Genomic DNA, 25,673 nt, shown 5'->3' with positions numbered 1-25,673 from the left:
ATGGAAACTAACCAAAGAGAGAAGCAACCTAGAATTAAGGAAAAACTTCCTAACAAGGTGGACAATTAACCAGTGGAACAGAAGTTGCCACCAGAGGTGGATGCTTCATCACTGGAGATTTTTAAGAAGAGACTGGACAGTTATTTATCTGAAATGTTATAGGTTCTCCTGCTTGAGCAGGGGGCTGGACTAGAAGACCTTCAAGGTCCCTTCCAGCTCTATTCTCTCTTCTCTTCTCTTCTCTTCTCTTCTCTGCTCTGCTCTGCTCTTCTCTTCTCTGCTCTGATTCTGTGCTGTGCTGTGCTGTGCTGTGCTGTGCTGTGCTGTGCTATTCTCTGCTCTGCTCCTATTCTATTCTATTCTATTCTATTCTATTCTATTCTATTCTATTCTATTCTATTCTATTCTATTCTATTCTATTCTATTCTATTCTATTCTATTCTATTCTATTCTTCTATTCTCTGCTCTGCTCCTATTCTATGCTATGCTATGCTCCTACTCTACTCCACTCCACTCCTTATTCTATTCTAAAGTGGAAAGGAATTGGGGGGGGGGAGGCTCTAACAAATTTGACTAAATAAATAAATTCCTGCTACTAGGGAAGGATGGAAGGACCCAGAGTCTGACTCCAGAGCGAGCGGCCCATTGAGGCGTCCCAAAGAGACACCCCCCCCCCCCAAATCAAGGCTGGAGAGCGGCCTTTCGCAACCCCTCAGCCAAAGGTTCAGACCTCCGGACTTCAACTCCCAGAATTCTCCTCGCAAGCAATCCGGCTGGAGAATCCTGGGACTTGGAGTCTCAGGCGCTGAGGGAGCGAGAGAGAGGGAAGGAGACCGAACGCCGCGCTCAGCCTCTCCCTCCTCGCTTCCTCCGGGACGGCGCCCCCGCCCCCCCACCACACGCCCCTCAATTTGCGCGCGCAGGCCGGGCGCGCCTCCGGGCGGGGCCGCCCCTTTTTCTACGCGGCGCCGGGGCTGCGCGGCCTCAGCTGTCTTGCGGGCCTCCTGGGTGCATCATGGCCGAGTCCGCGCGGTAAGGCGAGGCTGGGGCGCCCCGGGGGCTGCAGCGACCGGACTTGCCGGCAGGGCTTCCAAGGCGCCTGGTCGTCCGGAGACCTGCGCTCCGGGCTGGGGATGATGGGTAAAGCCGAGCGCCTGAGGGTCGCTGGGCTGCTGCTTGGTTTGGTCCCCCCCGGGCGAGTGGCAGCTTGGCTGGCCGGCAGACTCGGGCGTGGGGGTCTCTTCACCCCTTTGAAGGCCGGTGCTGGAGGGGTTTTCCTTTCTGGGGTGGTCGCAGCTCCCCGCTGGAAGAAGGAGAGCCCCTTCCCAGCCCCAGGTGGACGCACAGGGAGAGGTCCTCGACTTACGGAGCAAGGAACTTCGGTTGCTAAGGGAGAAATTTAAGTGGGTTTCGCCCCGTTTTACGACCTGCTTTGCCACGGTTGCTAAGTGAATCGCTGCCGTTGTTAAATTAGTCACATGGTTGTTAAGCGAACCTGGCTTCCCCGTGGTCAGAAGGTCGCAAAAGGGGATCACCTGGGACACAGCTGCAACCGTCGTAAATGTGAATCGGTTGTCAAATGAAAATCGTGTGAGCACGGGGATGCTGCAACAGTTCATAAAGTGTGAAACCTGGCCATAAGTCGCTTTTTTTGGGTGCCGTTGTAACTTTGAACGGTCACTAGATGAGCTGTTGTAAGTCGAGGACTACCTGTAACCTGGTTGTTGAGTGAATCTGGCTTCCCTGTGGACTTCGCTTGTCAGAAGGTTGCAAAAAGTGATCACGTGGGACACTGCAATCGTCGTAAATGTGAATCAGTTGTCAGGCATCCAAATGAAAATCGTGTGACCACGAGGATGTTGCAACGGTCATAAAGTGTGAAACCTGGCCATAAGTTACTTTTTTCGGTGCCGCTGTAACTTTGAACGGTCACTAAATGAACTGTTGTAAGTCGAGGACAAGCTATACAGGAGTGAAATCTTATTTGTTTGGGTCTTATTGGCAACTTTCAAACCGGACCTGCCTGTCTTAACTAGACAAGCCCAGTTTGTCTTGTGAGATGAGTTTAGGATTCAGTGTGTGATACAATTCTCACCACTTTGTTATTTAATTGTTAATTTTAATTATAATTATTTTCGTATTTTTATTGCATTGTGAACTGCCCTTAGTAATTTTGGATAGCAAAATGGGCGTTATATAAATTTAATAAATAAATGCCATATACACTATTTTCTGAGGTAGTGTTTTTTAAACGTTTTGCCCTCAGGACTTCTTGGCACTTTTAAAACTTTGAGGAGGACCCCAAAAGAACTTGTATTTATATGGGGTATATTTATCAACATTTATCATATTAAAAACTAAAATGGACACGTTCATTGAATATTTATATATTGAATTGTGTAAGGTATTAATGTAGGTAATAACATATTTTTTTCTTGAAAAATCCTGTACTTTTAATGAAAAAAAATAAGTGGCATTGTTTTAAATTTGTACAAGTATCATTAATAAATAATTTTGATTTTGTAGACCCCCTGCGGGGGACCCTCCCCGTGTCCTCTGAACACACTTTAGGAAAACTCTTCTATGGATTCAGAACGGGCCTCTTGTTATATATAATTAAGGTTTTAATTTTCTTACCTTAAATCCACTTAAAGGTTTTAGAGAGCTAACTGTCCGAGCCTTGTTTCTATGAGAAATTTGGGGTGTGTCTTTTATAAAATGTTGGTGAACAAGTTTTGTACGGGAGTGCTTCAGGGTTCAGAGAGAGAAGTATGCAGGGAGATGGGGTTGACATGTAACCTTGACTGTAAATGCTGGGGTGCTTCCTTGCTGTCAGAACATATCAATATTGTTGAATGTGTTTTGAACTGGGGTAATTCTGCAATGGGGAAACCACAGCTGCAGGTCAACATTTTAAAGGCCCTTCAAAACTTCTGGAGCAGTCTCTGAGGTTTCCTGCTTTGAAAATTGGAGGAAAGACAGCCATTAATGGGTAGGTAGTAGATACCTTGGCCCCTTGAAAAGGAAAGAAAGCTGGGCCAAAGGTCTGTGGGAAGAGAAATGGTTGTGTTTCTACTTGTGAGTGATGGGCTGTGTATGTACACACTCTGTGCGCTTTTGATTGCAAGTAAGGGATAAATCTCTGTCATTTAGGCTTATCCTTCAGGGTAGCACATCCATTACCCTTTGTGCTGTTTTTTTGTGCAACCTGACAGCTGATGTACACATGCACAATTACACTTGGCTACCTGCACAGCGTTTGTCTCTTTGATTCTCTTTTGACTGAGGACTTTTGACTTCTCCTCTGATCTGGACCATGGCAAGATCCTGCAGCTCCGCCATCACAATTCCGATCTTGCTTTTACTGCTCTCCTCCCTCCTTGCTTTAGTCAAGAAATTTGCAAAACTCTGCTGGGTGTCTCAGGCTTCTGGCGGTGCTTCTCTGGCTTCTCGTACCATCTTGATGGTCAGACTGAAAAACTTCTTATGGTTACGGTTATGCTGCAGTGTGCTTTCCTGCCACTTTGAGGCTGGATATTTATAAAGTTTTCCCGAAAATAAGCCCTAACCCAAAAATAAACTCTAGGATAGTTTTTTTTAACGTATGTGCCTAAAATAAGCCCTACCCCCAAAATAAGCCCTACTTAAGCCCTGTGCAGCTACCCGCCCATTCCATCTGGTTGCTTGCGGTGCTGCTGACACGAAATGAGGCAATGGGGGTGGAGCTGCCCCATGCATCCCGCATCGGCTTACCTCAGGCCCCTCACAGCCAGGCCATCCACGCTCTGACAGCTGCCTTGCAGCGGCGGCACTGCCAGCTATGTGCAGCAGGAGCCCACGTGGCCACCGGCCCACTTCTGCTTGCTCACAGCCGCAATGGAGCAGGAGGCCAAGTGACTTGCCAGTGCCGTGGCTACAAGGCGAGGCGGGGGGAGTGGAGCTGCCCTATGTGCCCCTCACTGGCTTACCCCAGGGCCCCCACAGCCAGGCCATCCATGCCCTGACAACTGCCTCATGACCGCGGCACCGGCACATCCCTCGGCTTCCTGCTCCATTGTGTTCACGAGCAAGCAGAAGAAGTGGGCCAGAGGCCACGTGGGTTCCTGCTGGATGGGGTTGCTGGAGCCGCCGCGAGGTGAGGCAGGTGTCTTATAGGAGGGGGTGAAAGGGGGTGGGGTGGGGCTTGGTGCCACATGGAAACCTGTTGGATTTGATGTGTCCAGGAACAAAGGTCTCCTTGTGCCTCTTTCTCTCCACTTGAGAACATGAGTCCTGTAACACACTCTTCCAGGAAACTGGGGGATCTCCGGTGTGGTGGTGGCCTTTTGGGTTTCACTCCCAGGTGGAAGAGCCCCATCTCTGCAACTTGCTTCTGCACCTCTAGGCAGAAGGTCTTGGGAAAGAGGGAGATTTGGGGAGGACAGGCGACCAGGCAGCCCTGGAGTTAAGCCTGAATCCCATTAAGTTCAAGTACTAAGAGTTTAAAGAAAAGAAGGATCCAATTCAGGCCAGTTCTGAACTGCTGCACAATATTGTTTCTCAGCCAGGAACTTCTGCCTTCTTTATGGTTTTATCTCTTTAGGTACAGGTAGTCCTTGGCTTACAATGGCTCATTTAGTGACCATTTGAAATTGCAATGGCACTGAAAAAGTGACTTATGACCATTTTCACACTTACCCCTGTGGTCACTTGATCAAAATTCAAACACTTGGCAACTAAAATCCTAAGGTTGCAGCGTCCTGGGCTCACGTGATTTTCTTTAGCAACCTTTTAACAAGCAAAGTCAATGGGGAGGCCGGATTCACTTAACAGCCATGTTACTAACTTAACAACTGCAGTGATTCACTTAAAAAGGAGTCAAGAAAGGTTGTAAAATGGGGCAAAATTCATTTAAAAACTGTCCTGCTTAGCAACAGAAATTTTGGGCTCAATTGTGGTTGTAAGTCGAGGACTATCTGTACTTTTCAAGATTTAAGAAACAAATGGTTTTTTGGATGCCAAGTAGGCAGGATATTTTTTTTTTAAATTGTCTTCTGTAAAAGATGTTCCCTCCCTTTGAACTGAATTCTTCAGCTTTCCATGAAAAGCCCAGGATGGTCCTTATAAACAGGGTTGATAAAGGTTAGCAGCACTGACCTCAACACTCCTTAAAGGTTTCCAGGTGGTCTGTTATATGTAGTGGCAGAAATGCATATTATATTCACATCTAGGATTTACGAAGTCTGAGCGAACACAGAAAATATTCTATGACACTGCTTTGAAGTAAATCAGTATAATTTTACATAAGCTTATTAAAGCAATCTCTGTTAATCAGAGTCCAATCTATGAGAAAACTCATCTGTTTACTTATGTTTGCCTAACCATGTTTGCTTAAACTGCAATGGTTTAGGATTGCACATTGCTACAAACCCTGATTTACAAAAGACAGAATTTGTAAGAGCCAGTGTAAGGACAGTGATGGTGGTGTTGGGATCCCCAGTTAGGATTGGGCTGGCTGGGTTCTAGACTCTCATCCACCACGGAAGCTCTCATGATGACTTGTCACTCAACAGGCAGTGTGGTCAAGTGGAGAAGATGCTAGATTAAGAGTGGGGAGACTCAGGTCCTAGTTCCTCTCAGCTTGGTGGGGCCTAAACATTAGAAAGCCATTACAAAACCTTTTCTGTCTTTGGGAATAAAAATGGCTTCCGGGAGATGAATTGCTTCTCCTCAGAGGCTTTAATTCTGAAGAAGCTGGAGGAGTATTTTGTGGATCTAGGTGTAGGAATCCCTTTGGCCCCACCAAGTTTGGGGAAGAAGGTGAGAAGTAGCTCATGTTCTTGCCTTCTGCCACCCAGGAAGTGCTTTAGCTTCTTCCATTTCTGATTCTTGTTGTGAGGTAAAAGTCTGTAGAGATTCTCAGTCTTCCAGGTCACGGTTGTCCCAAAGGTGCTTTTTCAGGGGGCAACTGGACTTCCTTCTTTTTTCTTTTGAAGACATTTTGCTTCTCATCCAAGAAGCTTCTTCCGCTCTGACAGGATAGTTCCATTCCTTCCGTTCCCCGCTGTCCTGTCAGAGCGGAAGAAGCTTCTTGGATGAGAAGCGAAACGTCTTCAAAAGAAAATACAAGAAAGTCCAGTTGCCTCCTGAAAAAGCACCTTTAGTTAGGACTTGCTGTGAGGCAGTTGTACAAAGACCATCTTCACACATTTTGTGAAGCTGTGGTTGGATTACCCATTGACCCAATGGTAGAAGCCATAACTGTGATTTATAACCAGAATGAGCAGGTTTACGCAATCGGCTTTCCTTAAGATGCCATCCTGTGGAGAAGAGTGGTTGCAAACCCCTAAATTACCTGAGCAGCAGGAACAAGAATTTGCTGAAATTTATTTGGAGAGAGAAAGCATGTTGAATGAGATCTCTGATATGACCTTGTCCTACCAACTGTCCAGCACTTACACTTATAGGTCTTCTCCAGGGTGTACCACCCCATGCCCTCTTTTACTCAGGAAAGGCATCCTTCAGAGACATTTTCCTAGACTTAAACTGGGATGTTCATTCCTTTATGTAAATTGGGCACTGGCGGCATGTGAAGCCATGACTGTGGTTTCTTTAATAAGCCATGGGGCTGAATTTTCATAACTTGCTAAAGTATAAACAGTGATTTTCCAAACCACCAGTATGAATAAGGTAACACTGCATGCTAAGTTGAAGCCCTATTGAGTACACTGTGTGAATCTGCAGGTATAGAATACAGTAAGCCATGATTCATCCTAGTTCATTAACTTAGTTGCATAATTCATGCAACATTGCTGGATTTGTGTAAAACCCAGCCTTTGCCTTGGCACGTTTTGCAAACTCAGCGGGATTAAGTTTGTTTTTTTATTAAAAAAACACGTTGCCTGATACAGTATTTAAAATGTGCGTTTTGGACTTCAGAAACTGAAGCTTCCTCATTGCTGCTATAAAACAAAGGTTATCTGCAGGACTGCATTCCAAGAAAGTTATATAATAATTAATACATCAGGGAGTATTCATGCTCAGATTCATGCTCAGGTTTAGTCTTAATTTTCTCTGTTTTTCTAACAGCTCAGCATAGGAACAACAAAAAACCTTAAGAATGCAACTGTTGTTTCTTCCAGAAGGCAGTTTTTGACATAGTGTGCTTTAGATCAGGGGTCTCCAACCTGGGCAACTTTAAGACTTGTGGACTTCAACTCCCAGAATCCTCAGCTCAGCTGGCTGAGGAATTCTGGGAGTTGAAGTCCACAAGTCTTAAAGTTGCCCAGGTTGGAGACCCCTGCTTTAGTTGATAAAATGTGCCTTAGGAAACCTGTAATAGATGAAAATGTAGACGTGGGATATAGTGTATTTAACTCTGAAGCCGATTAATACTGAAATCTGGGAAGCAGGCTAAAGTTTGGAAATTTTTCTGTTTTCCTTCTTTGTCTTCCCTCTGACTTCAGTGTGGGGCATGTGATACAAAGAAAGACATACTTGATCTATTGAGTATCAATATTTTGTTATTTTAGTGTGTGTTATTGTAAGATGCCAGGAACATTTGGGGGGATACACATTTGGTAAAATAAATACATACCAATTGACCAATTTCTCTTTTATTTCTTGGTAATACTATTCCATCAAATTTAGAAATACCTGTATCTGCTTTTGTGGGATCTGCTTTTGTGGGTTGTGAACAGGTGGTAAAAATATTGAATGGAAGGGAAGGTAGACCCTTATAATGGGGGACCCCTCTTGACCTTGAGGGACCCTGCTAATTTTTATTCATCACCTATCACTTTTCATCTAAAGTGTTGGATGAAAACTAACTGGAAATACAGGTAGTCCTCAACTTACAACAGTTTGCTTAGTGACTGTTCGAAGTTATGACGACACTGAAAAAAGTTATGACCATTTTTCATATTTATGACCATTTCAGCATCCTCGTGGTCATATGATTTACATTTGCTTGTTTGACAATAGATTCACATTTACGACGGTAGAAGTGTTCCGGGGTCATCTGATCGCCTTTCACGACCTTCTGACAAGCAAAGTCAATGGGGATGCCAGATTCAGTTAACGACCATGTTGTTCATTTAACTACTGCAGTGATTCACTTAACAAATGTGGCAAGAAAAGTTGTAAAATGAGGCAAAACTCATTTAACAAAGTTTTCACTTAACGTAAATTTTGGGCTCAGTCATGGTCATAAGTTGAGAACTACCCGTAGATCAGTTGGTTTCTTTTTTGAATTAAATAAAAGCCATAATTCAGAGTAACAGAGTTGGAAGGGACCTTGGAGGTCTTCTAGTCCAACCCCCTGCTTAGGCAGGAAACCCTATACCCGTGATGGCGAACCTATGGCTACGCATGCTAGAGTTGGCACACAGAGCCCTCTCTCTGGACATGCGCGCCATCACCAACTGCTCTTCTGGTTTCCGGCGCACACATGCACGCTGGCAAGCTGGTCTTTGCGAGTGCTGGAGCGCCAGAAAACCGCCTGAAAACCGCCCAAAAAACAGACCAGGCTATTTTCAGGCCTTTTTCTGGGCTGTTTTCAGGCTTTTGGGGCCGGTTTTCAGCCATTTTTGGGCCGGTTTTGGGGCCGTTTTCATGCCTTTTTCTGGGCCATTTTCAGACCATTTTTGGGCTGTTTCCAGGCTGTTTTTGGGCCGGTTTTCAGCTGGTTTTGGGGCCATTTTCAGGCCATTTTTCACACAGAAAAACAGCTTGAAAATGGGCCAAAAAACGGCTTGAAAACGGCCTGAAAAATAGTCCAAAAAAAGGCATGCACGCACCAGCCAGCTAATCTTCGGGTTTCTGGTACTCTGGCAGGCACACATGTACGCACATACATGCATGTTCTAGTTTGGGCATTCGGTGCTGAAAAGGTTCACCATCACTGCCCTACACTGTTTCAGACAAATAATTATCCAGTCTCTTCTTAAAAACTTCCACTGTTGGAGCACCCACAACTTCTGGAGGCCAGTTGTTCCACTGCTTTATTGTTCTCACTGAAATTTCTCCTTAGTTCTAGGTTGAATCTCTCTCTAGGCCAGGGGTGAAATGCTCCCGGTTCGGACCGGATCACCCGATCCGGTAGCGATGGTGGTGGGTGGTTTGGAGAACTGGTAGCAAAAATCCCTGCCCCCCCATGCCCCAGCTGAGCCGCACAATCATCAGAGGCTTTTTTTTTTTTAAAGCATTTTTTCTACAACCTCTTCAGCTAAAAAAATACTTTTAAAAGTAAAAAAAAGAAGCTTCTGACGATCGTGTGGCTCAGCTTGGATCGTCAGAGGCTTCTAAAAGCATTTGTTCCTGCAACCTCTTCGGACGAAGAGGTTATAGAAAAATAAAGGCCTTTAAAAGCCTCTGGCGATCCCAGCTGAGTTGCTTATCAGGGGCTTCTAAAAGCATTTTTTCCTTCAACCTCTTAAGGTTGTAGAAAAAAATGCTTTTAAAAGTAAAAAAAAAAAAGTTGGCCACGCCCACCCAGTCACATTACCCCCACCCACGCAAGCCACGCCCACAGAACTGGTAGTAACAAATTTTAGATTTGACCCCTGCTCTAGACCCCTTGAGAGCGGCATGTGATATGAGTTCAGATCCACTTTTAAAACTGAACTTTAGAATTGAGCATTTGGGGGGGGGGGGAATGGCCTGGGGAAATGTATCCGTCTTGGTCCTTCTGGACTTCTGAAAGACCTTTGTTGATAGGACTGGGTTGAACCTTGTTGGGGCTTGTGACTCGTTCAGGGCTTGGGAGAATTGATCTTTGTAGTTGAATGGGCTCAGAAAACTGCAAACTCTCCTGGGAATCATTTTCCTTCGGGGCCCTGCTTGACTTCTGCACCAGGCGATCTGCAGGATTGTGTGATCCATCAGCAACAGTGAGACTGGAATCCTCCTTTACAGGCACTGCTAGGTCCTGGTTGAAGGTGGCGTTTCTCTGCCCCTGTTTTGTCCGCGAATGTTGTCACACACCGATGTTCATTTTGTTTCCTCTTTACAGGTCAACATTTTGGCTGGGGAATGAAACCCTGAGAGTCTCAGCAGCACTTTTTGGCTTGAATAGAATCCGCTTGTGTGATCGGCTGACAGCCAACAAGGCCGTTCCCAAAAATGCCATTGTTGTCTTGCAAGGCGGAGAGCAGACCAACCGCTACTGTACCGATACAGGCGTTGTTTTTCGCCAGGTGAGCTTTTGTGGCAAACATACCTTTTGTTTCTATTTTTGCAGCTCTTCTCTCTGGATTTCATAATGGCATTGGTTGAAATTCTGGATAGATCTCTCTCTCTCTCTGTCTCTCTGTCTGTCTCTCTGTCTCACTCTCTCTGTCTCTCTGTGTGTGTCTCTCTCTCTGTTTCTCTCTGTCTCCCTGTCTCTGTGTCTCTCTCTGTGTGTCTCTCTCTTTGTCTGTCTGTCTGTCTCTATCTCTGTGTCTCTCTCTGTGTCTGTGTTTGTCCCCCTCTCTCTCTCTCTCTCTGTCTCTCTTTGTCTCTCACTTTGTCTCTCACTTTTGTATTCTTAGTGACTTTCCAATCCTTGTTTATGCTCGGAAGCACTTATTTTGAGCACCTGTCCTAAAAGCGCATGTCCTGAAGGATGTGCATAAAGTGCATCAAACCAATTTTTCTTGCCATTAATAATTTAATTTTGTAGCACTGACAGCTCATAAAATCAGTCCATGTATATTAGCTGAATCGTTGTGAGTGGCTTTGCCTCCTGTATACAGCAGCTTAAATCAAATCTTCTACAGGTGGTCCTCGAATTACGATCACAATTCAGCTCCATGTTTATGTTGCTAAGTGAAACATTTGTTAAGTGAGTTTGTCCCATTTTACGACTTTTCTTGCCATAGTTGTTAAGTGAATAGTTGCATTTGTTAAATTAGTAACATGGTTGTTAAGTGAATCTGGATTCCCCACTGACTTTGCTGGTCAGAGGGTCGCAAAAGGGGATCATGTGAACTTGGGACACAGCAATGGTCATCAGTAGCCTTGTGTATCATTTTAAGGAGTGTAATTTTAGAAAATTCTCACATTGTTTTGATAATTATTTTGGAATGATTCCGAAGCATACAAATTATACTTTGACTTTTCAAGCCCAAAAATTGGATTTTGCCAGATTCTTTAGTAAATTCTGCCAATATCAAACAAGGTTTTTGCAGTTTAAAACCTCAGTGTAACAGCATACTGATGATCACACTAAATAACTGACCCTCTTTTTGCTAGGGTCATAGATGTTCATTATTATTGATGTAGTTCATCTTCATTTATTCAGCATGAAACTGTCATTCTTTGTTGCATTTGGTAAATATCTGCCCTTGATAAGAATCTTTCTGCCTTCACCAAAGTATATTTGAATATGTTAGTTTTGTCTGTTTGCAAATTAATAACATGTTTAGCTTTGTGCCCTTAACATGGAAGCTTGGAAACTTCTCAAGAGGATTGGCAGTGAGAGTAGTGGTATATTCATGATGCTTAAGGAAATATTTTTAACTTTATTTATTAGCATTTATTTATTTCAGTTTATATAGCTACCGTCTTGCCACTCTAGATGACTAAGTTTAAACAGAACCACAATATAAAAACTTAAAACATATAGTACAAATATGGCTGTACCGAACATGGAAAAAGTGACATTTTTTTCCAAGTTGTATGACTTGTGTTCAAATATAATTGAAAATGTTCAAAGGCAAACCTTGAGTGATTTTGATTTTGATTATGTCAGGCTCTGACCTCCCTATTCCCAAACAGTTGTGGCCTATCGGCTGCCGGCCCCTCCAGCAGCCAAATCAGAGGAGGAGGAGGAGGCGTGGGAGTCAGGTCAGCATCAAGGCAACCTGAGAGCTCCGAGGGGGAAGAGGGAATGGAGTCAGCAGAGAGAAAGAGAGAGAGAGAGGCGGAGCCTGGGCCATCCGTCAGCCCTCAGATGGAGAGTCAACAGCCCCCAGGTCTGGAGGTGGCAGATGAGGAAGAGGAAGAACAGCTGGGTCCAGTACCTGACATGAGGATGCGCAGAAGGCAGAGGAGAGGAGAGCAGTGGTAATCCATGGGCCGATCCTTGGGACGGAAGTGCAACCGCTGCTAGCGAAGCCCCACCCTAGCTCTGGGGATAAAAGGCAGGGGGCAGAGCAGTGGTGAAATCTAAAATTTGTTACTACCGGTTTTGTGGGCGTGGCTTGGTGGTGTTGGGTTAATGTGACTGGGTGAGTGTGGCCATTTTTTTTTTTTACTTTTAAAACCATTTTTTCTACAACCTCCTCGGCAAAGAGGTTGTAAAAAAATGCTTTCAAAAGGCTCTGATGATCCCAGCTGAGTTGCCTGATTGTCAGAGGCTTTTTTTCTTTTAAATGCCTCTGACGATCCAAGCTGAGTTGCCTGATCAGCAGAGGCTTTTTTTCTTTTAAAAGGCTTTGACGATCCCAGGTGAGCCGCGCAATCATCAGAGGCTTTTTTTTTTACTTTTAAAAGCATTTTTTCGGCCGAAGAAGTTGTAGAAAAAATGCTTTTAAAAGTAAAAAAAAGAAGCCTCTGATGATTGTGCGGCTCAGCTGGGCATGGGGGATGGGCAGGGATTTTTGCTACTGGTTCTCCAAACCACCCGCCTCCATCGCTACCGGATCGGGCGATCCGGTCCAAACTGGGAGCATTTCACCCCTGGGGCAGGGATGAATAGATATGGCAGACAACTACTCATCTCCCTGCCGGACAGACTTGTTAGCCTGTGTTGAGAGAGGAACTTTTTGCCGGGGCTGCTGGTGCTCCTAATAAAGGAGGGTTAAATGTTTGGGGAGCTGGGTCAGAACACAAATGTTCTGTCACTGCAGCACTTTGTCAGACTTCATGTGGGCTCATAGTGAGCAGCCCGTTCTCTTGGATTTCCTTCATCTTCCCCCAGTAGCAGAGAAGGACCACGGCTGTTTGGCCAAAACAAGAGGACAGAGTCTTTGGAGGCCCGTCAGTATGGAGAGAGTTGCAGTTTACCAGTCAGCATTCAGAACTTGAGGACAGACCTAAGCATGGCTCCTGCTCTTCCATGGTCCCCTGAGTGTGCTGCTGAGTTGCCTGAGTGTGCGAGAGGAATGCCCTGGCTCAGAGCCTCTGTCCTTTCCACATTTCTAATTCATTTTTAGCTAAGTTTGTAGCAGTTGTAACACTTGTAATAAGGTCCATTAAAGATGAAGCAGGTGAGTTTCCAGACCACACAAAATTCGTTTTGCCTTTAACCGTGGTTAGTTTTTGTAGCTTAGTGCTTTATGTGAAAGAAGCCAGGGGAGCTAGTTTTTATAGTGGAGGATATTGCGCAAAGCCTAAAAATGAGCTAATGTAGAAACCAAGAGAAGCATGTTTTATGAAGCCATTGACTGAACTATAGCAGTTTGTCTTGAGATCAGTCAGCAGTGTACATCTGCTAATACATGGCTTCTGTAAAAATTGGCCATTGAGCTCACAAATTTGCTAGCTTGGAGATCATTGTTCTGAATGTGCATACAGATGTTGTGTGATGGGGATATTAGCAACTGCTCAAACCATCCACATGGGCATTTTCTAGCTAAATTTGCAAGGTTGGAGGAGGTGAGGCCCAGTGCAGCTCTCAGGATAAGAGAGGTGCTATACTGACTCTTATCCTGCCAAGATAAATGGACAGGATGTACAGGTACAGTAGACTGTAAAACGATCACTGTGTGGGGAATGTTAGGTGAATATTAAGGGCCAAAGGCTCTTTGATGCAGCTTTTGCCCTGATAAGTTTTATAGATGGATTTATATGGATTTCTCCCGTGACTGCAGTAGTAACTCAGGTGTGGCGTAATAGTTGGGCAATGGCTTTGTATGCCAGATTCAGCTCCTGGTATCTCCTGACGGAGAAAAAGAAAGAGCCGTGGCTGAGGTGTGCTCATGGACTTTCCTCTCCTTTGTATCTTTGCTCTTTGTCCTTTTCATCTGATCTGCTGAGGCTTTTATCAGCCTAAGGTCTCCGGCTCTCCTGGAATTTCACTTTCTTGTCCTTGCATGGCATCAACTAATAGCATTCAAAGTTCAGTATTGAAGGACCTCTGAGCCTTCCCTTCTTGTTTTTAGCCCTGGGAAGGAACTGCTGCTCTCCCTCCTTCTTTTCCCTTGGAAAAATCTACAACCTGGACTCCTCCTGCTCTCCCAGGGGACTACCCACTTTCCCTCTTTTCCCCCCTTAAGAACAGACCACCTGGGCCAAACCAAAGGATCTCTCTGGGAAGGAGTGTTTTTGCTTGTCCTTCCAGCCATTTCGCTACCTTTTCCTCTTGTAGAGCATGAGGACATGGCCCAGGGTACAGAGGAGTCTGACCAAGAGATGAGTTAAGCGGTACAATCAACTTGGTTTGTTTTAGGGATGTAAGGCAGGACTTTGTTAGCTGAACTATGGCCATGGTTCCATGCAGTTTATGGGTTGGGTCTGCGAGTATAAAGATGTCATTTTGAAGCCACATGGAGAAACTCGTTTTATTTTTAGGGGGAAAAGAGAAATTTGGAGAGAAACTGAAATACAATACATGGAGTAGTCTGTACTGCTCCAATCAGATGATGCTGAGCAGTTTACAGCTTTGATCAAAGTATAAACACAACATTAGAAGCCAAAACCAAAATGCTCCCAGGTGCCTACCAACTTGGTGGGGTGATTCAACCTTCCACCCTGTCTCCAAAGGCTTCCAAAAGAACCAGGTCTTCAGGACTCCGTCTACTTAATTGAAAGGAACAGTTCTTATACCTTGAGGCTAGTTCATCATGGAGAAGATGTGACATGAAGATCCCTCAAGATCACATTCCTTTTTGTGACAAGACCTTTAACATAACAGTTTTCACTTGGACCAGAAGCTCTTTAAAAGGCCTAGACTGTGAGCCACATTATGCTTTCTAAGTGACATCTTCCACCTAGAAGCACACCTGGAAGCTAACCAGTGCTGTGGAGTCGGAGTCGGAGTCGAGGAGTCGGAGTCGGAGGAAATTTTGGGTACCTGGAGTCGGAGTCGGAAGTACAAAAAAACCTGAGGAGTCGGAGTCGGAACATTTATCTCCCGACTCCACAGCCCTGAAGCTAACTAGAAGCCAGTCAAGTTCCTACTGTTGACAACCCTTGACATACCCATAACTCCCAGGGCTGAAGTACCTGCAGCTTTTGAATGGTCTTCAAGGACAGCCCAACATAGAACACATTGCAGCAGTCTAGACATGAGGTGATAAGAGCACGGATTGCTGTCAACAAAGCCTCCCATTTCAGGAATGGTTGCAGTTGACAAAAACACTTTTGGCCATAGTCTTTAACTCAATTTTGTGAGTCTCAGATTGTGAGTCGGTTCTAGGAAGTCTCAGTATGGAGGATTTAGCAATAATTTAGCAATAATTCCTTGAAGTCTACTATCATTTTTGCCATCAAGTTACTTTGACTTATTCAGCGTAATTCCTGCTGATGCTGCCTGGATTTAGGCTTTCTAGTTTGGAAAACGTTTAATCATCCAGCAATGGATCTTGAGGTGGGGAGAGAAGGTGGACATGGACTGGACAGGCTTATTGTAGGTAAATAATTCTCCAAAAAGAATTGATTCACCACATTTGAGGTTGTGTGAATCACTGTAGGGTGATATTAGTTTGATAATTCACAGAGAAAGAATTACTTCTTAGATATACAAACACGGACATATATTTATAGATTCTTGGGGAGGGAGGGAATTTTTTGGGTCAGTGTTGACTCCTGCAACTGCCTATAGTTTCCTTGGCAAGGTTTTCAGAAGTGTGCTTGGTGTCAGCATTAAATGAAATATGTTTTTAGTTGCATTGATAACATAGAAGACAAGCTGAGCGAAGAGAATAGTTTGCTTCAGTGTGGGGTAATTACACTGGGCGCTATGATTAACTTTCTTGGACAACTTTTTTGGACATTATAATCATATCAAGATACTTTTTTACTATCGACTTCCTGTCTGGCTTCCGTCGCCGCCAGACGGTCCTCCGTGACCGCCAGCCCCGTTGCCTGTAAAGAGCCACCTTTACATCTGAAAGGCGGCTCAAAAAACTCCATTTCCTGATGGAAATGTGAGTCAGAGCAGGCGAGGGCAGGTAGAGCCCTCTGCGAAGTCCCCAGAGTTTTTTTTTTGCTCTTGGGGACGAGCAGAGCGGGGCTCCCTATTTTCCCTCGCCGATGCTCCGGGCTTCGGGAGGACTCTGCTTTTTTTTTTTTTTGCAGAGGTAGGCGCCGGGACTGGATCAATTAATAAAATAACAGATGGTTTAATTGAAGAGAGCGAGATTTGTACCTGGGACCCTAATCGCAAGTATTTTTAATGATTTTACAAGTGTTTCTATTTGAACGGAAAAAATAAGTTTAAAATGGCGACTGCTGAGGCTTGAGAAGAAGAAAGCTGAAAGTGAAAGTCCTTCCGTAATAAGCTACACAGTAGCGAAATATACAGTGCCGGCTAGACTAGAAGGAAAATATCCATTTTAAGTTTCTTTTTTCTTGGAGATCTGTATTTGATCTTGTTTGGGGAAAAGTTTTCTTTAAAAAAAAAGAGCTTTTTTGTGTGGCAGGATGGCGTTAAAGTTAATGAAGCCTGACAGACAAGCAGTGGGGGGGGGGGTGCTCCCCCATCCACAATTATCTGAACAAGCTCTGAGTCTACAGACTTTGCAGAATGGTTTTAATTTAAAAGAATTTCTTCAGGAGGAAATGGCAAAATATCATGAGACTGTGAACCAGAAATTTGAAAAATTAAGGCAGGAAATTAAAGAAATGATACAACTAAAGTATATGATAATCTGTAACGAAAGATTGTAACAGTGACTAATGCTTTTTCAGAAGTTGTTATAAAGATGGATACAAATATCAAATTATTAGAGTCTAAAATGGAGGAAGTTGATGATAAGATTTATAATTTGGACAATAAAATACAAAGAATTGAAAATGATGTGATAAATATTCAAGACAATAGTTTAGAAGTAAAGTCTAAAAAGGAAGCTGGTCACGAGACTTACAATGCAGAAGATATAAAGCAAGGGATTGAAAGAGAAGTTGTAATGATGCAATACAGGCTCACAGAATTTGCGGTCAGAATGAGAGGGTTACAGGAAAATAACAGAGATGATCTAAGAAAAATATCTGCTTAAGTTCTGGCTGGGATTTTAAAGGTTCATCCTGAGGAAGTATCTTGTAAAATTGACAAGGCCTATAGAGTAAATTCTTGGATTGCAAAGCAAAGGCAACTGCCTAGAGATGTGGTGATTAAAGTAAATCACATTTCTTTATCTGTAGATAAAGAAATAAGAAATGATATTGTGCAAAAATCCTTTAATTCTACTCCACAACTGTATGGGAGAAAAATCTGGATATATAAAGAACTGCCGCCTAAGATGTTAAAAGATAGAAGGAAATTTGGACTCTTGGTGACTGAGCTAAAAAAACAAAATATTTTATTCAGGTGGGATGTTCCAGTGGGTATAATATTGAGATATCAAGGAGAAAGATATCAGTTAAATACTGTTGAAAAAGCGGAAGAATTTTACTACAAGGTCCCTAAAAAGCAAAATCAACAAGAGATAGAAATTCAAGAAAAGCAGAAGGAGATGGAAGTAATGAAGAAACAGAGGTCTCTACAGATGAGCCGCTTTTGGATTCTCTTTCAGAGGTCTCAGCTGGACTATTTAATACAAGAGAGGCGGTTCCGGATTCTAATGTAACGACTTATCAAGTCACAAACCAGCATGGAAATCAATCAGTTGATATACAATTTATAGAACTAGAAAGATTTAAGCCACAAAAGCAAAACCAACAAGATCAAATTATAGATCAGCATGAAAACCAAATAGTCGATATACAATTTACAGAAAGAAATTCAGGATGGAGATCCAACCCACAAAAAGTCAAGAAAAGAAGAAGCAGGTCTCACAAAAACAAAAACTTTTAAACTAAACAACAGTGTAATGCCAGTTATTTAAGAGATGATTGAATATATGAAAAGATAATTGGCAAAATATTGGTTTATTTTATCCTGAGGAGAGTGACAGACCTCTGCAGTGCTGTACTTTTGGGATGTGAAAAGGGCCTTAAATTGAATGGATTGGAACTATCTTTTTTTTTTCGGATTCTTTGATAAATATACTACGTTTATGCTGAGTTACAAGGCAAGAGAGTTATGGGATTGGGGCACGCAGAAGATCTGGTTGTTACCCTATTACGGTGGTTGGAATTAATAATTTGGATAAAAGACACCGCTACAGACACTATATGGAATACAAATATAAAGTCACTCGGGTAGTTGTTGTTGTTGTTTTTTTTTAATATGAAGATATTTGCTATTGATGGGGGCAGATGGTAATTGAAGATACCGAACATATTGTTGGAATTAGGATGTGATGTTACCCTAACATGGGTGATGGAGTTTACAATCCAGCTGAATGACATTACAGAAGATATTATATGGATTACAAGCCTAAAGTCTTTTTAAGAGGATTTTATTTACATAAGGGAATATTTTTTGGGGGAGTGGGCAGAAGAATAAAGATATTAAGATTTATTAAGTATGGTAGTCTTGTAGGAAAGTGGGTGGAGACAGGTTAGTTTATTGATTGTTTAGTAAAAAGATACTTTTTACTATCCAGTAACATTTATATTGAAATTGCTTGTTCAAAGCCATGCTATGATGATGATGATGTAGGCATTTCATTTCTATTCATTTCTTTAGAATTAATGAATCATTGTGCCAGCATGTCAGAAAATGGTCATTTGGATCAGTGACATGTTTCTTTCCTTCTGTTTTTCTAGGAATCCTATTTTCATTGGACTTTTGGGGTAACAGAGGCTGACTGCTATGGAGCCATTGAGGTTGACAGTGGAAACACCATCCTCTTCATCCCGAGGCTTCCAGAGAGCTATGCCGTTTGGATGGGAAAGTAAGATGCTTTTTTCTCCAAAACTGAAGCTTTTCGAACATGTTTCTGTAATGGGCTGAACAGTTTAGAAAACAAATGTTCTATAATCTTGGGGAATCACCAGTATTTCCTTTTTTGGAACAATATTATTTATTTTGTTTTTTTTAAATCCATGTTTGCTAGCAAGAATCTCAGGTACCTTCTTGTTTTGCTTCTGCTGGTTTCATACACGAGGGATGGTGAATTGGGCATCCATAGGGCATAGGTTTAATGTTCTCTGGTCTCTTGGAGGAAATAACCTGAGAAGATGGATATCGATCACTTCTCTAAAAAAAATCTGAGTGTTTCAGGAATTCACCTGGAATGGAATAATGTAATTTGGCAAAACCAGTCTACTGGAATTAGAGCTTCCACAACACAATATATTGGAAGCTTGCACATTTTTTAAAAACAAATTAGAACTGGGAAATATAATAAATGGAAATGCGCAGAAGTAATGTTTTAGGTCAATAAGAAAGTGTTAGTAAGAAAAAAAATAATGGAGGGGAAAGGAGAGAAAAGGTTATGGAGGAAAAGCAAGCAGGTCTTTAGAGGTGCTGGAAATTGGTGACAGAATTAAGCAGGGTGCCCAGGAATGTGGGGGCAGGTTGCCCACTGGTGGATTTCAGAGCTGAGGCATCTCTCTCTCTCTTTTTCTTCTTGTGAAAGAGAGAGAAGGGAATCCAATCCTTATCAAACATGGGAATGATGCCAAATAGGAAGGCCTGGCTAATGTCTTCAGTGGAGGAATGAAATTAAGACCGTCTTTGTTGGATTAGAACCCAAGCTTAAATTAAGAAGGAGAAAGCCATCCAGCTTTTGAAAATGTTCCTCTGGTGTCTTGTGATTGGCTGCAAAGCCTTCAGCTGCTCAATGCTTTCTTTGGGGCCCTGAACACTCTTGTGGCAACCTCAGCCATGGTTGTCTTTTGTGCCTCTCACCTCACCTCTATGTCATTTGCAGACACATTTCCAAAGAGAGCAGAACAATTCTGTGCCTTGAACCCAAGGTGGAAAGGAGTTGGTTACCTGGGGTCCCACCATCACTTCTGTGTTGATGTGCCAGAACGGTGGGGAGCTGTACTTTCCTTAATGAAAAAGGATGGAAATTTGATTGTGGGGAGAAATATGCAAATGAGAATGTGCTTTTTGAGCATGCTGGCGCTCTTCCTTAATGCATAGCTAAAGAGACTTGGTGGTGCAGTGGTTAGAATGCAGTATTGCAGGCTAACTCTGCCGGCTGCCAGCAGTTTGATACTGCCCAGCTCGAGGTTGACTCAGCCATCCTCCCAAGGTTGGTAAAATGAAGACCCAGATTGTTGGGGGCAAGATGCTGACAATTTGTAAACCACTGTGAAGCGGTATATAAGCCTAAATTCTATTGCTATTGCATAGCCGATGCTGGACCCAACACAGGCTAGTGTCAGGTCTTTAGCTGTGCTGCTCAGTTGACCAGAGAATGTGTGTTCTGTGGTCAGGTCAAAGAAGGAGAAGTCACAGAAGCATTGAAATACAAGATACCATCCTAAAATTCTTTCACAACTCATTGTTCTTGCTGCAACTTTTATAACCTAGAAATATTTTTGTGTCAGGCATCTATTTTGTTCCCTCTGTCAACTGGATGGAAGGCAACTTTTTCTTCAAAATGAAATAAAATAAGATAAGAAAGTTTCCTTTCATGATAAACTGAGGAGGAGTCGTCTCCTCACCTCACCAGGGAGGTCAAAGGAAGCTTGGACACAGATTTCTTTAAAAGGCAGATTTCTTTAAAGTACTTATCTGCAGCACATGATGCTTTCCTCATAATTTTATGGAAGGAGGACCTAATGAGCTGGTCAATTTTGCACAAATGAAAGAGGAAGGTAAAGTTGTGGGGTTCCTTTTTTTGGTAGTAACTGTATCCTGTTAAATGGAGCCTTGTAGTGTGTAAAGTTGTGCTTAAGAGTTCTCACAACCTGGCTCACCATGTCCTGAATGGAAAAAATGGAGCCTTCTTGTGTGTAAAGTTGTGTGTAGACTCATAAGTTAACCTAAACAGCCCACAGTTGGAGACACCCACAGCATTTCTGAGAAAAGACCAGCAACTTCACTGTTAAGCTGTTGGGCCTTGAGAAGAAGAATCGGAAAATCTTGTCCTACCCTTCATTGCTGTATTCTTTTTTTTTTTTTTTTATTGCAAAAGTTTTACAATTACATTTTCACCCCTTTTTTTTCACCCCCCCACCTCCCTCCCCAAACTTCCCGTCCTCCCTAGCCCTCCCTAACCCTCCCCCCCAGACTTCCCTATTATATACTCATAACTAATAATACTGATATATATACCTGAACCCATCCCTCCCCCTATATAATTTTTCCTCTTTGTCTCTTTACATTAAGATATTTCTAATACATTATTTTCAAATAAAAGCTATTTGATACTTTCTAGTTTGGTATTTGTTCTGAACATATTCTATCCACCTTTTCCATTCCCATTCATAAGTCTCTTGTGAACAATCTTTTAAATATGCTGAGATCTTCGCCATCTCTGCAAAACTTGCCATCTTCAAAGTCCATTCCTCGATAGTAGGCAAAACTTCATTCTTCCAATATTTACCTATCAATAATCTTGCTGCTGTTATCATATACAATATTAGTTTTATTTCACCCCGTGTAAAACCCTTAACTATACCCAATAAAAACAATTGTGGAGAAAATTGAATTTTTTTCTTCAAAACATTCTGCATGACCCACCATATTTTTATCCAAAAAGCCTTAACTTTCCTACAGGTCCACCAAACATGATAATACGTAGCATCCAAACATTCGCATCTCCAACATTTTGGCTGAACATTAGGGTACATACATGACAACTTTTTAGGATCTAAATGCCATCTATAAAACATTTTATAAAAATTTTCCCTCAGATTCTGCGACTGTGTAAATTTAACATTCTGAACCCAAATTTTTTCCCATGTTTCCAACATCACTGGTTCTTCAAAATTTTGTGCCCACTTAATCATACAATCTTTAACTAATTCAGTTTCTGAATCCCTTTCTAGCAAAACATTATAAAGCCTTTTAATATGCATTGGACCTTTCTCTCTTATATGTCTAACCAATTCTTCCTCATGCAACATAATACCAGTTTTTTGGTCCTCTTTCCATCTCAATTGTAATTGATTATATTGTAACCAGGTTAAATTAATCCCTTCGTCCAACAGTGTCTGCAATGTCTTCAGCTGCCATCTGCCCGCATCTGTAAAAAGAACCTCTTTGTATAAAACCCCCCCGAGTGACATTATATTTGTATTCCACAAGGTATGACCAAGATCCAGCCATAGCGGTATTTTATAATCCCATTTGAGTCGGTGCTTCTTCCAAACTCTCATCAAAGAGTCTCTAAGTATATGACTTTTAAATACTTTATCAACTTTGTCATCATAAAATAGATAAGCATGCCATCCAAATTCAAGATCCCTTCATTGCTGTATTCTGATCCTAAAGAGAAAAGACTGTAGATCACTTGGTGGGATTTACATCACATTCTTGCTTTCATTGTAATAAAGGTTAGATCTGAAGGCTTCATGCTTTTGAAGAACATTTACTTTTGAGTCTAAAGATGCCTCACTTGCAGAGGCCATGTGAACCATCCCTGTCCATGCCAAACTAATCTTGTTACCTTCTTTGATAAAGTGACTAAATTACTGGACCATGGAATGCTCTGGATCTAGTATACTTAGATTTCAGTGAGGCATTTGATAATGTAGACTACACCCTACTTCTTGGTGAGGCAGAATAATTCAGGCTAGAGAATACCACTGTCGGGACAAGAAGCAATGGGTGGAAGCTTATCAGAAGAAGATCCAACCTGGAAATGAGGAGGAATTTCCTGACAGAACTCTTAAGACGTGGAACTGATGGCCTCCCAGAATTGTGGTTAGGGTGGCTAAAAATTGATGGTAAAAAAAATAAAAAATCAAAAAAATCGGATTTTTAAAATTTAAATTGGATATTTTTAAATTTAAATCAGATTTTTTTTATTTTTATCAAATTTATTTTAATAAAATGCTTTTGGAATAAAAAAAATCTATCTAAAGATAGTTTTCTATTTAAGATACATTAATAATAATTGAGTTTATTCAGCATGAAATGGAGCTTAGTTATGTAGCATGAGGCTGCATATTCTGCAATATTGGGACTGTCAGTGAGTCAACAGCGGGTCAGAGGAGGAGCCGCTGTGGGACAGAGATGACAGTTGCTCTTTAAAAGTTATGATTTAAATCGAGTTGGTTTAAATGAAGGTTTTTTACTAGTGATTTAAATCGTGATTTAAATCGACTTGACTTAAACCAAACCCACCCTGAGAAAAGATTGAATAAGATGTTATGAGGACTCCTCCCTTGGGCTGGGGCAGTGGTGAAATCCAAATTTTTTTACTACCAGTTCTATGGGCGTGGCTTGGGTGGCGTGGCGTGGTAGGGGAAGGATGCTGCAAAATCTCCATTCCCACCCCACTCTGGGTCCAGCCAGAGGTGGTATTTGCCAGTTTTCTGAACTGCTCAAAATTTCTACTACCGGTTCTCCAGAACCTGCTGGATTTCACCCCTGGGCAGGGGGTTGGACTAAAAGACCTTCAAAGTCCCTCCAAATCCCCTGATTCTGTGTATAGATAGATAGATAGATAGATAGATAGATAGATAGATAGATAGATAGATAGATAGATAGATAGATATTTATGTATGTATGTATGTATGTATGTATGTATGTATGTATGTATGTATGTATGTAATTTATATGCCGTCCTTCTTCCGAAGGACTCAGGGCGGCTTACAAAAGGAACATAAAAAATTGCATAAACATTAAAATCAGTTTAAAATTGATTAAAATAAATTCAAATTCAATTTTTTTTTAAAATCACCCCTACAGCTTCAGCCCATTTGGTGAAAAAGCCAGGTCTTCAATTCGTGGCGGAAGGAGAGTATAAAAGAACAAGTTGGTTTTTGGTTTTGAGCAGAGCTCACCAATTAACATCTTGGCCAAAAAAAAATAAAAAATTCTCCAAGCTGCTCCCACCAGGCCTGAATGTTGATATTTAGTTATATAGATCTTGTTCATTCTTAGGCAATTTAAAATATTCTTTCCAGTTGTTTAACATTCTCTTCACAATTGAACATATGTGCTGTTCTTTAATCTATCAGAAGCAATAAAAGTTCACGTCTTACTGTGGAATTTTATGCAAAGGAAGCTGTTTATTCCATTGTTGCTTCATGGCCAGCAACGGGTGTTAAGTTTTGGTCCACCCCCCCCACTGTGCCCTGCCGCTTCTGAAAGGCAGTTAACTATATTAAAATAGAACTTGTCTACTGATGGACGCACAGTTAGATTACAGATTTTATTATGGGTATTGCAATTATCTTTCTCTTACCAGCTGTAAGAGCTGTATTGCATTTCACTTTGGGCATCATTTTGTCTCCAGATGAGTTAGTCTTTGTGAGATGAATGCTGTAAAAAAAATAACAATTGAAATAATAATGCTAATAGTACCTGTGAAAGGGATGCATATTGCAAGGGCTGACAATTGAAAATGGGATATAGGTTCTAGTGGAAAGTTCAGCCCTTGCCGCATATACAAATAGTCCAAGTGGTTTTTTAAAGGCCAATCTAGACAAAGGTATGCTTTTTATAACTCGTGAATGAAAAGTACATTGGCAGAACAATTGGGGAAAGTCTATCAGAGTTGCTTTGTCTTGGTTAGGAAACAAGTACATTTTGTAAATGATTAAATGTTCAGAGCTTGTCACATCCAATATGCAGTTTCTTCAAGTTTTTGGGGAAGCAGTTTGTTTTGGGAGCAAATATCCAGTGAAGAAAATTATCTAAAACTGTCTCAAGAATTTTTATCATCAAAGAGGTGGAATGGCCCACTGGTGAGACCAGAGCACAGAATGACACATGGATTCTAAGCCAGATATTAATATGTAATAACAGTTAGGAAAGAAAAGTGTTTTCAAGATGAAAATGACTACAGAACACCACTAAACCTCTTCCCATCAACATCCTTACCCTTTTCCATCCAGAATCCTGTGGAAAATTTTCCCCTATGTCCAAGAGTATCTTCAAGGCGGGATCAAAATATAAGATGACTCCCACCATTGTGCAGTTAAAACTGCATCTATATTATATGTGCGGTGTGGATACCCTTCTGTATTTCATCTGTTTTTAGGGAGTATTTTCATAAATGTCTTCCGGTGCCATAATCCAGAACTTGGTGTCAAATGAGGGTTTATGCTAGTGCCTTTGGAGCAAGTTAGTTTGTGCATGTGAAAGAAAATGCAGGTATGTTAACCTGATTCAGACTTAGAACTCAGTTTAGTGTTTAAATATCTGGATATTTGTGTTTTCAAACTTCTGTTTTCAGTTAACTGTGGTCTGTTACAGGATATGTGGAGCTCAGTGGTGGGCTCCAAATTTTTTAACAACCGGTTTTCTGCCCTAACGATTGGCTGGGGGGGGGGGCGTGGCTGGGGTGTGTGTCATGTAACTGAGTAGGCGTGGCCAGATCTACATCACTTGTGTAAGTGGTACCTGTATGGGACAGGCACGGTTGGGGAGGGAATCCAGGGGTCTCCAGTGGGGGGGGGCAGGAGGAAAGAAATATCCAACCTGTTTGTGTATGTGTGTGTGTGCGTGTGTGTATATGTGTGAGAGAGAGAGACTGTGTCAAGATAGACTAGGAAAACTGGCTGCAAGAGGAAGAGAAGCTGGAGCCAGA

At 42.1% G+C, this 25,673-nt stretch overlaps 1 protein-coding gene across 1 annotated transcript in view; it reads left to right on the top strand.

Annotated features, from left to right (window-relative positions):
* Window positions 1-650: 650 nt before the first annotated feature.
* PEPD (peptidase D) overlaps window positions 651-25,673 on the top strand; it is a 168,585-nt gene continuing 143,562 nt past the window's right edge. Inside the window, exons 1-3 of the mRNA XM_034425555.2 lie at window positions 651-1,032; window positions 9,992-10,175; window positions 18,778-18,905. Coding sequence (XP_034281446.2) covers window positions 1,016-1,032; window positions 9,992-10,175; window positions 18,778-18,905 — 329 coding nt within the window. The 5' untranslated portion in view covers window positions 651-1,015. The remainder of the gene's footprint in view (window positions 1,033-9,991; window positions 10,176-18,777; window positions 18,906-25,673) is intronic.

Source organism: Pantherophis guttatus, chromosome 11 (genome assembly GCF_059756535.1).
Source record: "Pantherophis guttatus breed Tessera chromosome 11, ASM5975653v1, whole genome shotgun sequence".
Classification (NCBI taxonomy): domain Eukaryota; kingdom Metazoa; phylum Chordata; class Lepidosauria; order Squamata; family Colubridae; genus Pantherophis; species Pantherophis guttatus.
The sequence above is the reverse complement of the archived record's forward strand: the minus strand, read 5'-3'. Positions and strand labels throughout refer to the sequence as shown.